This window comes from Silurus aristotelis (assembly GCF_946808225.1).
Source record: "Silurus aristotelis genome assembly, chromosome: 28".
Lineage (NCBI taxonomy): Eukaryota > Metazoa > Chordata > Actinopteri > Siluriformes > Siluridae > Silurus > Silurus aristotelis.
In genome coordinates this window covers 9,317,715-9,335,012 of record NC_139601.1, presented here as the reverse complement: position 1 = coordinate 9,335,012, position 17,298 = coordinate 9,317,715, and the positions used below count along the sequence as shown (strand labels likewise).

General features: G+C 37.6%; 2 protein-coding genes across 3 annotated transcripts in view; both read left to right on the top strand.

Moving 5' to 3' along the window:
- The first annotated feature begins 1,075 nt into the window (after nucleotides 1-1,075).
- tmem51b (transmembrane protein 51b) lies at nucleotides 1,076-9,254 on the top strand. 2 transcript variants are annotated; one of them, XM_083533680.1, is made up of 4 exons: nucleotides 1,094-1,365; nucleotides 6,446-6,578; nucleotides 6,908-7,351; nucleotides 7,782-9,254. In XM_083533680.1, exons 3-4 carry the CDS (start codon nucleotides 6,966-6,968, stop codon nucleotides 8,209-8,211), a joined length of 816 nt encoding a protein of 271 aa, XP_083389806.1. In that variant the 5' UTR covers nucleotides 1,094-1,365; nucleotides 6,446-6,578; nucleotides 6,908-6,965; the 3' UTR covers nucleotides 8,212-9,254. The 2 variants fall into 2 exon arrangements, with proteins under 2 accessions (XP_083389805.1, XP_083389806.1); XM_083533679.1 differs by lacking the exon at nucleotides 6,446-6,578 and having other exon boundaries at nucleotides 1,076-1,365.
- A 7,952-nt stretch (nucleotides 9,255-17,206) lies between these two features.
- Nucleotides 17,207-17,298, top strand: part of skib (v-ski avian sarcoma viral oncogene homolog b) — a gene marked incomplete at its 5' end in the record, with an annotated part of 107,127 nt that continues 107,035 nt past the window's right edge. The window contains 1 exon segment of the mRNA XM_083534136.1: nucleotides 17,207-17,296. Coding sequence (XP_083390262.1) covers nucleotides 17,207-17,296 — 90 coding nt within the window.

The following is a 17,298-nucleotide window of genomic DNA, read 5'->3' as shown; positions in this document are numbered from 1 at the left end:
TGCATTGCGGTTTTTTAAAGTGATAATGAAGTAAAATTAAAAAAATGCCATAAACAACAAAAATTACTTTTATGTTTGCCCTGTTAAAGCATGTACCGACATTTAAAAGCTTTATTTTCTACTTCTATAGGTACAAGCTCTGTGCCTACTGAAATTGTTCTACTATATGAACTGCAAACATTAATTTGTTATTGAAACTTTAACAACAAACTGTGGGTAGCTAACCAGCTAAAGTTAGTTATATCTAAAACATTATCTTTTTAAAACATTGTCTATTATGTTAATTGCTATAGATTTAACCAAGTATTATGTCTATAGGTTGATTTAAAGCCAACATAGCTTAAGATAATAAAAGTATGCTTCATGCTGTTCACGTTGTGACTGACTGATGTCACTCTGTAAAGAGGAAAATTACTGATTGTGGAGAAAACTACTCCAAGTTGATGAGTTTCGTTTCCTCTTTTTCTGCTTTTATATTACTTTATAGCAGTATTGGTAGTGGATAACCTTCTCCTGAATGTCAGCAAGACTAAGGAGTTGATAGTGGACTTCAGCACAAAGCAGGAGCAGTCATACCAACAGCTGAACATCAACAGGACCCCAGTGGAAAGAGTTTACAGTTTCTCTTACCTAGGTGTTCACATCACACAGGACCTGCCTTAATCCTGTCACATCAACACCCTGGTGAAGAAGCCCGGCAGTGTCTATACCATCTGAGACCCTTTTATCTTAGTTACCTTTAGTACCTCTCAGGTGCTAAAGACTTTTTACACCTGCACCATTGAGAGCGTTCTGACAGGTAGCATCACTTCCTGGTTTAAGAACAGCACCATGCAGGACAGGCGAGCCCTCCAGAGGGTGGTGCGTTCAGCTGAACGTACCATCCACACCGAGCTCCCTAACCTGCAGGACATCTACAGCACGCCGTGCAGGACCAGAACCAGGAAGATTGTGAAGGACCTCAGCCATCCCAACAATGGACTCTTTTCTTTGTTACGTTCAGGGAAACACTTCCGCTCCCTGAAAGCAAACACAGAGAGAATAAGGAGGAGCTTCTTCCTGGCAAAAAAAACCTGGCAACCTTGTTCGCAGCTCTCTACATGCTACTATATGGCTAGATCCTGAATACGATGAGCATGAGGACCAAGCAATAAATTCAACATTTTACACACAAATTTTGTCCTGGGCCGCGCTTATTTATGCAAAGATATTGTTTCTCGTTTTAAGAAACCAAAACTGAAGAAAAAATAGTATTACAAATACGTGATGAGCGGTGAAAACTTGTTTTCCTGTTTTGGGGAACACACCTGGTTTGATGACATAAACCACAAAGGGCGCTAAATCTACGCCACGAACATTGTTAAGGTAACTTTACTAGTTTTGGTTTTGAGGTGATGCATTTTGTCGTCTTTTGATTAGTACACAATCGAAAGATAATATTTATTGTTATATAAAACGAGAGAGTGTGGTTACATTTATGTTTCAAGTGGTGTTGAATTGAATTAGTTACTCATAGTTACTCTCTTCCGGAGTTTAGGTAACCTGAGGCAGGTAACAGTGAATATCTGAAACGTTTGCTGTCTGTGAAAGAGAAAGAGGGAGAAAGAGAAATACATGTGAAATAGATAGAGTTCCATTTTATTTTAAAGCCGTGTTTCTAAATAAACATAATTCAGTTTTCCGTTTTAGAAAAATCTTACATATCAGTCGTAATATTTCGACTGTTTCTTTTTTTTGTCTAAAAGTCATTCACGTTGTAAAATATACACAAATATTGTTTAGAAATAAAATTGAAAACGATTTTGACCAAGGCACGTCTGTTAAGTTTAAACCACGCATGGTGAAATTTGAGTCTTTCTGTTCCTGCGCTACCCACAATGGTTTTCATTCAGATAGGCACTGATAGATGGTGCTGTTCTCGTGTACCTGCAGGACGATGCACTTTGAACAAAGTCCATGACGACATGGTTTGACCAGTTTGGTGTAGAACCTCAGTCCTGCACAGAGCCCTGACGTCCTATGCTCTTGTACTTGCATCAAGGAATTTTTTTTTTTTTGCAGACCACCCAAAATTTTATTAAATAAAACTAGTGAAAAATGTATATATGAAATTGTAATGTTGAAAACTTAAAACATTTATATTTTATAGTAGAATTGTTTGAAAAAGTAAAAAAAAAAAAAAAAAGCCCATATTTGTGTTTATTTATTTGTATTTAATAGCCTTGAAATGTGTGGGTTTTTTTCCCCAGTGTTACCAGTGAAATTCTTTTAAATATTTTAGTTTTGTGAAATGTCAAGAAATCTGTATTTAGTTTGCAAATTTTGGTGCTTAAATTCAACACAAATTAAACAGATATAACATCTGGGCTACTTGAGAGGTGGGTGAAATACAATTTAGCCTGGTGCATGTTGTTCTGTTTTGTGTTTTGTTTGGCTCCACCTCGTGGGAGCATGCGCCTATCTCACTATATCAACAGAGCACTAAGAAGGCAATCATACATTTTAATACATTTTGTGATTGAATCTGTCTTGAAGAAATGCATCCAAATATCACCACTTTGTGGTATTTATCCATTTTCTCACTTGTTCTTTCTGTCAGTGTTTTAGTAAAAGTAGTATTACATATAGTGTGTGCATTTATGTATTTTTGTGTGTGTGTGTGTGTGTGTATGTATATATATATATATATATATATTTTTTTTTTTTCACTTATTTTGTATTTCACTGCAGTTGTGTACTCTATAGGCTGTGTGCATGTGCAAATTTATTTTGAAGTGAATAATTGTATTTAATTAAAATTGTATTTAACTGAAATTAATTCACATGATCTGCATTTTCCAGTAGTACATTTTCATTGTTTTAAAGGGTTTGTTTTGTAAAAAAAACAAAAATATGTAAAAAAAAAAAAAAAAAAAAAAAAAAAAAGTCTAAGTTCCATAGCACTCGAAATTAAATAATTTTTAAAAGTGCTTCAAATTAAGTACAAAGCTACACCTCCATTGAGTATGCCAAGGACAGTATTCCAAATGTTCTACTGAACATTTGCAAAATAAACCAAAACAAGTTTTGTAATGTGACGTAGTACTAAACAACAAAAAATAATTTTCAGAGGATTTTTCAACTTCTAGTTATGGCGCCGTAATGAGAAGATGCAAGAGTAAGCTCCACTTTAATTTGTTCTGTAATTTGTTTCATAATTGAAAGCTTTTTAAAATGTCACCTAAACCAGTAAAGCTGAAGCTGAAAAAAACTTAAATACAGGTAGTCGTCGACTTACGACCACGATTGGGACTGACAGACCGGTCGTAACATGATTTGGTTGTAAGTAGAGTAGGCTATATGTACAGTACTGTGAAATTATGCCGGAAGCTGGTACACACTGTTGTACGGCACGGCTAGCGATTGTGGTCGTCAAGTCGAAGTAAGTTGCATAGGTCGTAAGTCGACGACTACCTGTAAAAAAAATCTCATAAGACTTGGAGGGCCTTGAAGAGCTTTGAATTCAAGCCATGCACAGTGAAGAGAACTCTTCATCCAGTTATTGAGATCAAAGTAGTGGCTTTCACACGGACAAAAGTGATATCCTACAAGCAATAATGTCGGTGAAAGTCGACATGGCCTCTCGGTTTGAAGCTGTTCTCTCAGCTGTACAAGATATCAAGAATGAAGTTGCAGAGTGCTTCGGTAGACTGACACAGACTTAGTAACGCATTTCTCAAACCGAGGATGCTGTTGCCACAATTCACTTTACCAGAGCGTTTGAAAAGAAAGTTGCTGTGCTTAACTGGAAGGTGGATGACCTGGAGCATTGCGGTCGGCACTCCAATGTTAAGACTAGGTTTATCGGAAAAATCAGAGGGCGTGATGCATGTGCATTTTTAGAGAGCTGATTGTACGAGGCTTTTGATATAGAGCCACTGCGAAAGCGGCTGGCAATAGAGACCACAAACAAATTGGGGATATGCGACGGTCTGCCATGAATTCATCTTTCCAACGAGCCTACAGGTGACCAATATGATGGCCAAGTTCACATATTTCAAAATCTGTCAGAAACTAAGGACTTGTCATGTAAGCAGGCTACATTAGTTACAATTATGCTTAAACTCAAGATTTGTGAATAATTGATTTCAGTTTTTTTTTCTTCTTCCTTATTTATTTTTTGCCGAATGGACTCATCTAGATGGGAGAAGTTAGATGTATTGTCGTGGATGGATTTGTTAAAATGTTGCTATTTTCAATGTTTTTTGTTTCGAATCGTTTGTTTTTGTTTTAGTTTTACTTGTTGTCACAAGGCACAGGGGACTCTCTGTGTTAACATTTGGGAGAGTACTGAACTATTTAATACTATAAGTAATGATAGAGGTTATGGGGACTAATTTCATAGGTTTCTTGGAGCTGTAGGGGGTCTGTTTTACTAAAATAAAACAGGTGATATGTAGGCTAAAACAACTCAAGCCCTAAAAAAAACAAAAAAAAAAACCACATTTAATGCCTAAAGATATCTGCGAATACGTTATAGATGGCCCGGTCAAGCAAGAGGGGCTATTACAATGATCCACAAATATATTCCATTTCAAATAGTAAAGACTATGCAGGACCCATCAGGTGGGTATGTAATTGTTCACTTTACTATCTAAATCATTGTTAATGTTTAATGTTGATGTAGTTAATGTTTACAGTGCTAATAAAGACATCCCAAAATTCTATAGCAACATTTTAAGCTTTCTAATTTTATCTAATCTTTCTGAGTTTTATGTAATAGGCAGGGATTTCAGTTGCAAACTTGATCCAATTAAAAATCGTGCTTCTGGCCAGGACCTGTCATAAAGATTAACCAGAAAGACCCTTCATTATTTTATGAAGGACTTAAATCTATTAGAAATATGTAGACAACTGCACCCTTAGGATATTCAATACTCCTGTTTTTCTAGAACACATTTATATAATTATTTCAGCAACATTACCATATATTACTGATTGTTTATATGAGGCAATAGTTATTTCTGATAATACCCCTATAAGATTCACTTATACTGACCCTAGGTTATTAGGCAACCCCAAAAATGGAGATTTAATTCTAAATGGCTCCTAGATGATAATTTCAATGAATATATAAAACAATGGATAGAAATGTATTTTGAGATTAATACAACACCAACTATAGCTAGTACTAGATGGGAAGCTTTTAAAGTTTTCATTAAAGGTGTAAATCAAATGGCTACCAAAAAGAATTGTCAGCACTCAATACATAAATTAAACTTCTTAAAAAGAAATGATAAAATAGAGATAATATAAATATGCACCAAGATTTGCTAAATTCTGGAAACAAATACAATGAATTATCTGCTAGAAAAAAGCATCTGCCTGTTTTATGATGTTAAGGCAAAATTACTATGACCAAGGCAAAAAGGCTGGGAAACTGTTGGCTTAGACAATTAAACAGAAGCAGTCTGAAAGGACAGTAAACGCCATTGAAGATATTGATGGGAATATCATGGTTTATTTGATTAAAATAAATAACACATTTTAAATGTTTTTTGAGAACTTGTGTACCTCTCAATATTTAAACGATGGTACACAAACAAACTTTCTGGATAATCTATTAATACCTACTATTTCTGAAGAAGCCAAAAAAAGTCCCTAGACATAGATATAACAGAAGAAGAAATTATAGACGGTAATCGATAATTTAGCAGTAGGTTGAACACCTGGCCCAGATGGCTTTAACATATACTTTTACAAGAAATTTAAAGGAAAACTTCTCACCAATTTTAGATATGTTTAAAAAATTTTTTGAAAACGGTGTGCTCTTATACTCTAAAAAAATACTCTCATTACGTTACTTCCTAAGCCCAATCAAATAAAAACCAAATGCAAATAATTTCTGCCAGTTTTTTTTTTATTTTTTTACTTAATATAGATGTTAAGATGGCTTGAAATTATTTAGATGCACCCTATGGGCGAGGTACTTACTACCACCTCGGCTGGACATTGAATCTCTTTTTATAAAGTCTAAATTACCCTTTAATCTTTATTCGACAGATATAATAAATATCAGAAAAGGCAGAGTTGTATCTTTTAACCATATTCTTATGAATACAATTAGAGTATGGTGTGATATACATGGGTATTTAGGTCAGTCTAATACTCTATCATGTTTTAATCCAATATGGGGAAATGAGAGTTTCAAACCGTCTAGATTAGATGCAGGATAAGCTCTGATATGATAAAGGACTGCAAAATATATATATTTTTATAAAGACAATAACTTAATGTCCTATGCAGAGATAGTAGCACAGTTTGAAAAGCACTTCCTTAAATTCCTTCAATTTACTAGCTATGTTTCTTCTTATCAATGTAGCAATGTAGACTCCTTTTAAAAACTTCAAAAAATCAAAATCTCCCCAATTTAATGGTTTAATATCAATGTTTTATAAATTGTTAGAATCATACTCCAAGGACTCTTCAGAATCCAAATGGAATCTCCTGGAGAGAAGACTTTAAAATTTATGATTGAGCTTTTGCATATACTTTTTATTTGTTTTAATCAATGGAAAGGATTACTTATATTCTGAAAGGTAAAGTGCCTCCATCCATCCATCCATCCATCCATCCATCCATCCATCTCTCTCTCTCTCTCTTTTGTAGAACTTTGGCCCCAACTGTCATTGCAATAATGAACCAAAACAATCCATGTTTCTTCATGTTGAATAACCTCTGCATTGTTGACGTAACTCTGCCACAAGCTCTAATGTTACTAATGAAGCAGTAAATGAAAATGTCACATTCAGTACATATCCAGTACTTATATCTTTATAAAGCGATTGTTAGAAAAATCTTAGAAATAATGATTGCAAGATTTATCTGCATTTTATCTGTTAACTAATTGACTTTTCTTATTCCCCAGGTTTGCATCGTTTCTAAAGCATTTTTCTCAGAGATTAGGGTGTAGAAGGTACAGTCCCATGTGTTTAAGTGGGCAGCCTCTGTGCACAGGCAGAGGCCATGTGCAATCAAATTCCTCCTCTAGTGAGGGCAGCAGCTCAAGCTCTCAATATGCATTCTGTGCCCTGGGTGTGGGCCTGGTGGCGCTTGGAGTTGTCATGATTCTGTGGACTGTTGTGCCACTGGAGGTGCGTTGGAATAATACGGGTGTGCAACATGGTGTTGCCAATAATGAAACCAAGCAGAAAACCTCATCTGTGGCTTTTGTGCTGGTTGGGGCTGGTCTGGCCTTGCTGCTGTTGGCTGTGTGTCTAGGAGTGAGAAACAAGCATAGGAGGAACAGGGGGACAACTATAGCCACTGGTACTCAGTACACAGACCGGATGCCAGGAGAAGCAGAAGAGACGTGAGTCATTTACTACATTGCCTACAACTGCTAAGCACACTGTTTTTTACAAACAAATAAAAGATATACATTACAACAGTCACACACTACTAAAGCAGAAAAAATCTAATTTGCATATAAAATCCAAATAAATATGTGCACAACAGTTGTCCTCTGATCTTTTTTTTAATCAGTGGATGAGTTAAAGGGGTCTTTTGGTGCCTCAAATCATGAAAAGTGATAAAATGTATGTATTGTACATTTATTATGAGCAGATATAATGGGTTATAATGCTCGCTATGGCTACAAATGTTACAAGATTCATCAATTCATAGATTAGGTAGAAAAAAATGTATGCTCACAATAATTCAGCTTTATTGCTAATTATAGTTGTTATTAATATTAATAATTCTGGTATTTGTTTACTATATAAAATTGTTTGAAATTGCAGCTTGGCACAAGCCACAAACTATGATGTGCCTAGCTATGATGAAGCTGTGACTAGTGGCCGTTATCCTATCCGCCAGAGCAACCTGCGCCAGAGTACCTCACAGCTCCCTTCTTATGAGGACCTGGTTGCTGCAGTAGAGAATGAAGAAGAAGGACTGGGTGCTGCAAGCAGTCAAAATGCTTCTACTCCTGGTCATGTTGGCCCCTCTGCAACTGTAACAAATGCTCAGCCAGCCCGCAGCATAAGCCGAGCTAGCTACATTCTCAGACCCCTTCGTGTACGCAGGATTAAATCAGAGAAGCTTCATGTCAAAGATATTCGGCTGAACATCCAAAACCCTCCACAGGGAGGACGAGTAACCATTGAGCCCCTGACACCTCCACCACAGTATGAAGACAAAGTGCCAGAGTTGCCCACCGAACAAATGTAATTGAGTGAGCTGTGTATCAACATGGTCAAGGTGGATATCTCTCTATATATATGCTGTTGTTGCACTTGGTGGTGTGTGTTTTTGATCCACTGGTGTAGGTTTGCTTCAAATAATTTTTATTAAGAATTGTTGTAATCTGGAAATGGTATGAAATTAAAAACTACTTTTGAATTCACAAACATCTTGTAGAAAAATTAGGATTTTTACTAATGAGGATGTTGTTTATTTGAATAAAAATGTAATACATATTGGCATTTGCTGCTGATTTAGTAGTGAATCTTTTTTTGCATTCAAAAGTTCTGTCCACACATTTATACTTGTACTCAGATTGTGTCTGTCTACCAATCTGTCTTTCCTTTAGAATAAGCTTTATATGTTAATTTGATTAACAATAATTTCTATTAGCACTGTGTCATCTGCACAATGTTGATCGGTGACAGTTTAGTTTAAATAATTGATAGCAACATTAGCATTTCAGACAACAATTGATTAAATGGAAAATGGGCAGCATAGATACACACATAGTTGTGTACACACCCAAAAATAAGTTGCAAACCTGTGGAGATGTTTGGTCAAAACTTGAAATAGCAGACATGGTGGTGTTGATGTTTTCAGGATTCAGTGGAAAGTGAAGAGGGAAAAACAACTGCAACAATTCTTAATAATTTTGTAGCTTTGCTGTCATGTCAGAAGGAAATTCTATTAGGAAAATATAAAATAAGTACACCACCATATGTGTTGAGGTATAAGAAATAAATATTGATTATTGTCAAGTTTAAAACTTGTATTTGGGCAGAAACAAGTGGCTTCTATTATAATCATTATGTACATTATTAATATGGAACTGTGGGTTGGTAGCATAAGGGTTATGCAGTTGTCTTTTTTACAGGAATCTTTTCACAATGTTTTGGGTCTTTTTTTTTTAATAATAAATGTTTATTCCAATGTTGTTGTTTTTTTCTTTTTTAAAGAAATTCCTTGTTTGTATTTCAATGTGCTCTCTATTTGACGACTGGAGAAAATAAAAAAACATTTGCACTCTACATAGCAGTGTTTAGAAAGGTGGATAGTTCTGATAATAATAATTGTCATGCCAACACTGTAATCATCATTAGACTGGAACTCCCAGATCACAACATGGCCTACAAACATTGCTGCAGATTACTTTAATTTACGGCCATTACAGACGCTTGTTGAAATTCACTTGACTACTGATTGCACATTCCTGGACTCAAAAAGTAGCTTCACTGCTGTTGTATCTACTTGCTTTTGCCTGCCCCAATTCTTGCTGATTGTTGAGCACCTGATCCTTGGCTGCACTTTGATCTGTGTCTATACCCGCATTCCTGACCGAATACTTTGTGATTTGATGGATGCAGAAAGTTGTTTTAATTTGCATTAAACATAAGGGCCCAGGGCCATTCATTCATTTTCTCCCGCTTATCCGTAATTCGGGTCGCGGGGGCAGCAGTCTAAGCAGGCCCCCGCCTCCGACTGCTGCCCAATCCTCATAGCACCATCCCTTATTGTCCCTCCTGCAGGTGGTGAGCCCACGGGAAGGCGGCCCCACGTCACTCTGACGTCACGGACCTTGATATTTCCCTCGTAAGGGACCCCCGGAGCATAGAGGGTTAAGGGCCTTGCTCAAGGGCCCAAGAGTGGCAGCTTGGCGATACCGGGGCTTGAACCCCAGACCTTCCGATCGGCAACCCAGCGCCTTAACTGCTGGAGCCGCCCAGGACCATGTTGACAAAAAAGAGCAGCAGCAGATTGCTCCAAGCTACCACACCTTCACAGGCTCTGCCAACCCTCTATCTGCCTTGTTGCTCATTACACATCTACAAAAGTATTCTTGTGACCTGGTGCAAAGGTTGCATGTTACACTACTCACTAGGGCAGATTAAGCTAACATATAGATTGCCAGAGGCAGTGTCGAGAGAGAATTTGATTCTAGTGTGGCACAGTACCCATTATGGATTACAGGCTTTACAATCCATCTTTGATTGAGCATCCTCCATGTATTACTCCAAAATGAGTCCTTCCCAGTAGTCACCCAAATTTTGTACTGCCAGTTCAGTGTACATACAATATTTGTTGATTGACTCCAGTGCCACCAGAAGCTTAACTGACCACATCCTTACTAAAAAGCTCCAACTGCTTTTACAAACCTTGCAACAAGCCCTGGAGAGGAACCCATTGCAGAGCATTAGTCACATACTGTACCGAGTCCATTACTGATTTGATTCAGCACCCTCCAACAAGCGAGCATCTTTCTTATTGTCACTGACACCACCAAGTTCCTGCAGGCTTTGTCATTAATATAAAATCTTCTTTTGGCTGCTCCTATTAATTCAATTCAATTAATTTTTATTTGTATAGTGCTTTTAACAATGAACATTGTCTCAAAACAGCTTTACACAGATATTGTAGTGATACAAAGAACATATAAATTTTTTTAAGTGTAAGTTTGTCCCTGATGAGCAAGCCGGTGGCAACTGTGGCAAGGAAAAACTCCCCGAGATGGCATAAGGAAGAAACATTGTGAAGAACCAGACTCAAGGGGGAACCCATCCTCATCTGGGTTGTACCTAATGTCCATTTATTGCAGATATACAATGTTGCGGGGTACAGTGATGGTTATCAGAAGCAAACTGTAGTCCTGAGTCAATATAGCAGACCATTAGGGGTCACCACAGCAGATTTTACATCTCCATACCACCCTGTTCTCTACAGCTACCTCTTTCAAATTAACCACCTGGATGTCTTCCCCCACCACATGCATAAACCTCATCCTTGGCCTTCCTCTTGCCTGGCAGCTCCATTCTTCTACCTATATCCCTCCTCTGCACATGACTATTCCATCCCAATCTATCCTCTCTCACCTTGTTTTCGAAACGTTCCACTTGCTCGGTCCATCTAATAAACACATTTCTGATCCTGTCCATTTTTGTCACTCCCAATAAAAATCTAAACATCTTCCACATCCACCTCCTGTCTTTTTGTCAATGTCATTGTCTCTAAGCCATGCAACATAGCAGGTCTCACCACCATCTTATAAACTTTTCCTTTTTCTTCTATAATAAATCACCCATAAATGCCCAATCCGTAGTTGAAAAGCTGCACTAATTAACTCCAATACCATCAGCGATGCAGGCTTTTTAACTAAGCGCTAATGATAAGCCGGATGGCTCCCCCCTCCTCTTTAGTCCAAAAGACACAGCATTCATGGTTTCCAGAATTAATTTCTAAATTCAAATCGTCTGACCACAAAACAGTTTTCCACTATTCCTTAATCCATTTTAAATGGGCTTTTGCTCAGAGAAGACAGTGGTGGCCTGGATCTTGTTTACATATAGCTTCTTCTATGATATAGCTTCAACCTGCATTTGTGTATGGCATGGTGAACTGTGTTCACAGAGAGTGATTTCTGTGAGTGTTTCTGAGCCCATGCAGTGATTTCCATTATATAATTATTGCCTGTTTTTAATGCAGTACCAACTGAAGGCCTGAGAATCATGTGCATCCAATATTGATTTTCACCCTTGTCCCTTGCACAGAGATGTTTTTTTTTTTTTAATGGACTGTAGATATTAGATATTCTTGCACATTTTGCACAGTTTTTCTTTAGCTGTTTCTTTTTAGTAACACTTTTCCAACTTTTTTGGGACGTGTTGTAGCTATCAACTTCAAAGTAAATGTTCTTTCCTAAAATGAAAAAAAAAGCATTTCCTCAGTTTAAACATTTTATATGTGTTCTTTGTTCTGTTGTTAATAAAATATGAGTTTAGGAGATTTGCAAATCATTGTGTTCCGATTTAATTTACATTTACACAACATCCTAACTTCCCATTGATCTGAATTTTGGTCTGATATCTTACCCCTTCCATATTATTTCTACTATGTATTAAAGTGAAGGATCCCTAGGATTTATAAATTAAAGCGTAATCTGTTTTCAGACCAATAATAATATAAAAATGAATTCATTACAGCCTATCATGTGTGTGTGGGGGCTGGAGGGCAAACAGTCCTTAGATAGTGTTTCCTGTAAATGTCAGCAGTCTTTTAGAAGTTAAGTTCCCATAATGCGTTTAGCAGTTCTCACCACTCTCTGCAGCACTTTCTAGTCTGATACAGCAGTTTCCATACCAGCTGGTCAGAATGCTCTAGATTTTGTGACAGTAGTAGTTCACCAGGATGTCTGGAGAGAGATGGTTCTTCTTCAGACCTCTCAGAAAGAAGAGGTGGTGGGTGAGCCTTCTTGACCAGACTAGAGCTGTTTTTTGTCCAGGAGAGGTCCACGGAGATGTGGATTGCTAGGAATTTAAAGCTGGTGACACTGTCTTCCACCCCTCCATTGATATGGATTGGTGTGTGTGCCGTTTTCCTTCCTGAAGTCTACGAATAAAATACTCAAACTAGCATTCTGGTAACACATTCATGCTGTGATCACATGTATCACACTTTATTCTTTATTTTTATGTTATGAGCTCAAAACCTGTATGATATTTTTTGCATTACTTTGCAGCAAAATAATTACTGGTAGAAGCATGGAGATGTTTAGGAGAGATGGCAGTGAAGTTTTTAACTAGGTTGTTCCAGTAACTACAGGGAATAAAATTTATCAGTCACACCATGAAGTTATGGGAAAGAGGGAAATGATATTGTGATTTGTGGTGAGAGTAGGGAGCAGGTTAAGAAGACCCTGGAAAGGTGGAGGTATGTGCTGGAGAGAAGGGGAATTAAAGTCAGTAGGAGTCTAAGACAGAGTACATGTGTGTGAATAGAAGGGAGGGCAGTGGAGTGGTGTGGTTGCAGGGAGAACAGGTGGTAGAGGAGTTCAGGTACCTGGGGTCAACAGTGGAAAGTAATTGAGAGTGTGTTAACGAATTGAAGAACCGAGTGCAGGCAGGGTGGCGTAGGTGGAGATAAGTGGCAGGAGTAATTTGTGAAAGAAGAGTATCTGCAAGAGTAAAAGGAAAAGTTTATAGGATTGTGGTGAGACCTGCTATGTTTTATGGTTATATACAGTGGCATTGAGTAAAAGACAGGAGGTGGCGCTGGGGGTAGCAGAGCTGAAGATGTTGAGGTTTTCTTTGGGAGTGATGAGGATGGACAGGATTAAAAATGAGTTTATAAGAGGAATGTAGGACATTTTTGCGACAAGGTGAGGGAGGCGAGATTGAGATGGTTTGGACATGTGCAGAGGAGGGTCATGGGGTATATCGGTAGGAGAATGCTGAGGATGGAGCCACCAGGAAGGAGGAAAAGAGGAAAGCCAAGGAGGAGGTTTATTGATATGGTGAGGGTAGACATGCAGGTAGTTGGGTTCAAAGAGGCAGATGTAGAGGACAGGGGGTATGGAGATGGATGATCCACTGTGGCGAAACCTAATAGGAAAAGCCAAATAAAGTAGAAAACTTATTGATAACTGCATGACTTTAAAGATATTCTTAATAAAGTAAACAGTGAAGATATAAATATATAAAGTACTTTACTTTTTTTCAGTGTTCTTCTGTAGTTTTCCTAGTAACTGGAACTAAACTGCAACTAAACATTTGATGCTGTTTTTAGTGCAAAGCGAGTTGGCACCCAGCATTACTACACTGATAATTTGATAAGCACTAATCAAGTGCTCAGTGAGTGTGCCTCTGGATGCCAGGTGACTTAAATACCCATGATTAACTGATCATCATCAAGTGCGACCACCTTTTAAAAAAACAAAAAAACAAGTATTATCATTTTGCTGGTTTGGAGCATTCATATGTCTGTTAACACAATGCCAAAGAGGAAAAGCATCATGAACTCCTCTTTATACCAACATATTCTAGAATAAAATATGAGGCCAACTGTCTGACAGCTAAAGCCTGGTTGAAATTGGGTCATGCGACAGGACAATTCTGAGCACAACAGAAATTTGATAAAAGAATTACTGAAAAAAGAATAGAATCGAGGTGTTGCAATATTCCAGCCAAAGTTCAGACATCAATATGACTGAAATGCTGTGGCAGGACCTTAAGAGCGATGTGCTCTGGTTACTGTTATAAAAAAGAACAAGTCAAAATTCCTCCATAATGATGTGAGACTAATATTCATACAAAGTATGATTACTTTAAATTACTGCTTAGAAAGATGATTCATATGGTGTACTTACCCTAACCCTGTTTTTCACACATGGTTTCTCCATTTTGGCCTAATTTGTGTACAAATAAATAATGACATGTAATATGTCATCTTGTTCATTAGCGGTTGTATTTACATAATGTTTTTATATACTATACACAAAATAAAGTTTTTATTTAAACTTCCACCTTTTGGCCCTGCTGTATAAATCATCTTCATACCCTGGCTAAATATAATATGAAAATGCTAAACTTTATTGTGGTCAGTTCACATTATGTTTTTGCCTCAAAATATTAGTTAAATGCCAATTGCATCACAATAAATTAAAATAAATAAAGTAAAAACATTTTAGCAGGGGCATGTCATCATTGTACCTCAAAATCACTCCTGCCACCCTTCTCCACCCACTCCACCCTGCCTGCACACTCTCCATTACTTTGCACTGTTGACCCCAGGTACCTGAAATGATTCACCTTCACCACCTTTTCTCCCTGCACCCGCACCACTCCACTGCCCTCCCTCTCATTCACACACATGTACTCTGTTTTACTACTACTGACTTTCTTTCCCCTTCTCTCCAGCGCATACCTCCACCTTTCCAGGCTCTTCTTAACCTGCTCCCTACTCTCACTACAAATCACAATATCATCCACAAACATCATAGTCCTCGTCCGTCAACCTGTCCATCATCACTGCAAACAAAAAAGGGCTCAGAGCAGATCCTTAATGCAGCCCAACCTCCACCTTAAACCAGTCTGCCAGTCATACTGCACATTTCACTACTATCACACTGTCCTCATACATGTCCTGCACCACCCTCACATACTTCTCTGACACACCAGACTTCCTCATACAGTACGACAACTCCTTTCTTGGCACCGTGTCGTACGCTTTCTCTAAATCCACGCACACAGTGCAACTCTTTTAGACCTTCTCTATACTTTTTTGTCAACATTCTCAAAGAAAATTATGCATCTGTGGTGCTCTTCTTCGGCATGAAACCATACTGTTGCTCACAGATAATCACCTCTTCTCTCAGCCTGGCTTTTACTACTCGTTCCCATAACTTCATGGTGTGACTGATTAACTTTATTCCCCTGTAGTTACTGCAGGTCTGCACATCTTCCTTATTCTTAAAAATCAGTACCAGCACACTCCTCCTCCATTCTTCTTCTATATTGTGAAAACCTAGACATACTCAAAGATTTTTATTAAACAGATAGCTTGGCTTCTGTTGAATTTAGCTACACTCTGCCTAATAATTTTCACAAGTACATATTTTGTGCACAATATGGCTACCACTTGTGAATAAATTCTACAAGCCAACTAAAATCAATACTTGTGTGCATCCTAACAAATCCTGAAGCCATATACAGTAAAAGGTTGTGAGATTATGTCAAGTGACCAGGTAAATGCCTGGAGCTAAGGTTTCTGTTTTACAGGAACTGTTAGCTTGATGAAGCTGAAATTTGGAATGGTGCATCATGATAATTTGTGATTGTACTTTAAAAATTAAAGACTTGACCAAAACATGACCACCAATCATTTTTAGCAGACATTTGCCATTAAACATTGCACGGTCATCATAAAATAGGCAGTCATATATAAAAACAAATAAAAATTCGATTTCAGGACCAAAATTTCAGTTTTTCCAAACACTGTTAAAAAGTTTCCATAACAAATTATTACATTTAACTGCCATTATTGCTACTCTTCCAAATGTTCTCTAATTACCACCACATCTGACTCATGCCATATGGACACTTTGCTGCCCATGTGTTCACTTTTCCTTCTACCTTCTAGTCCCAGTATTTCACCACTGTCCAGTCAAAACATATACATCATAATTGAAGGTACAAATCACTCTTGAATCTTAGGCAACAGATGTAACACACATGGCTCACAAATTCTGTTTGCTTGCCCCCAAATTGAGCATTTATTATTATTATTATTATTATTATTATTATTATGCAGTGCTGGCTTAAGGGGAGTGAAAAAATGACTGTACTGTAATGCATATGTAACATTTAGATGTTTCTTTCTGGCCATTCTTTCTCTTTTTCTAGAGTAAGAATAATAGTAATAATAATGTTCTGAATGACCTTCAGATAAAGAAACCAGAGGATAACAGAAAACTGTAGATCTATAAACTACTACAACTTGGTGTCTGCAGTGAACTGTCTACACGTGCATTTTAATTAAATTCTGATATGAGTTGTGTGCAGTAAAACTCCACCCTTCCTGTCTACAACATTGCGGCGGTTTTCAGCTTTCGGGTGGAGCAGGAGGATCCGCGTTTCGGTTCTGTGCTTACACTGCTTTTGCAGCTGCTAAAGCAGCGGAAGGGGAGGTGCAGCCTTTCATAGAACAGCCAGGCCGAGGAGTCAGTCACATTCTTGGCTAGGATTCAATGACTCAACCAGACACAAACACTCAAATGCGCTGGTTCAATAGAGGGAGAGAAACACATGGACTGTGCACATAAGGTTTTTAAATGAGATACTGATGCTGTCCAGCTTTTTCACTGGAACAAGATTTTGTTGTTGAAGGGTTTTTTTTGTACCAGGGTTCAGTACGCGGTGGGGCTACGTATTGCATTAATATGAAGCCGTCGCTGGAAAGGGAAAAAGTAACCGACTCCGTGGCGCTTTTAGCTTCTAAAAGTGACACGAAGCTCCAGACTTGCAATAGCCTTTTCTGAATATTTCCGTTGAACTTTATATGCGCTCTCTCTCTCTCTCTCTCTCTCTCTCTCTCTCTCTCTCTCTCTCTCTCTCTATATATATATATATATATATATATATATATATATATATATATATATATATATATATATATATATAATGTGTGTGTGTGTGTGTATATGTGTGTTTGTATGTATGTATTTTATTTGAGCCCTTTTCTGTATTTACAACAGCAAAAAAATATGGAGGCAGTATCGAGCTTCCGACCTCATGCGGGACTTTA

Coding starts and splice junctions, on each gene's coding strand:
- tmem51b (XM_083533679.1), top strand. CDS start 6,966: ATGTGTTTAAGTGGGCAGCCTCTGTGCACAGGCAGAGGCCATGTGCAA. Junction 7,352..7,781: donor CCAGGAGAAGCAGAAGAGAC/GTGAGTCATTTA, acceptor TTGAAATTGCAG/CTTGGCACAAGCCACAAACT.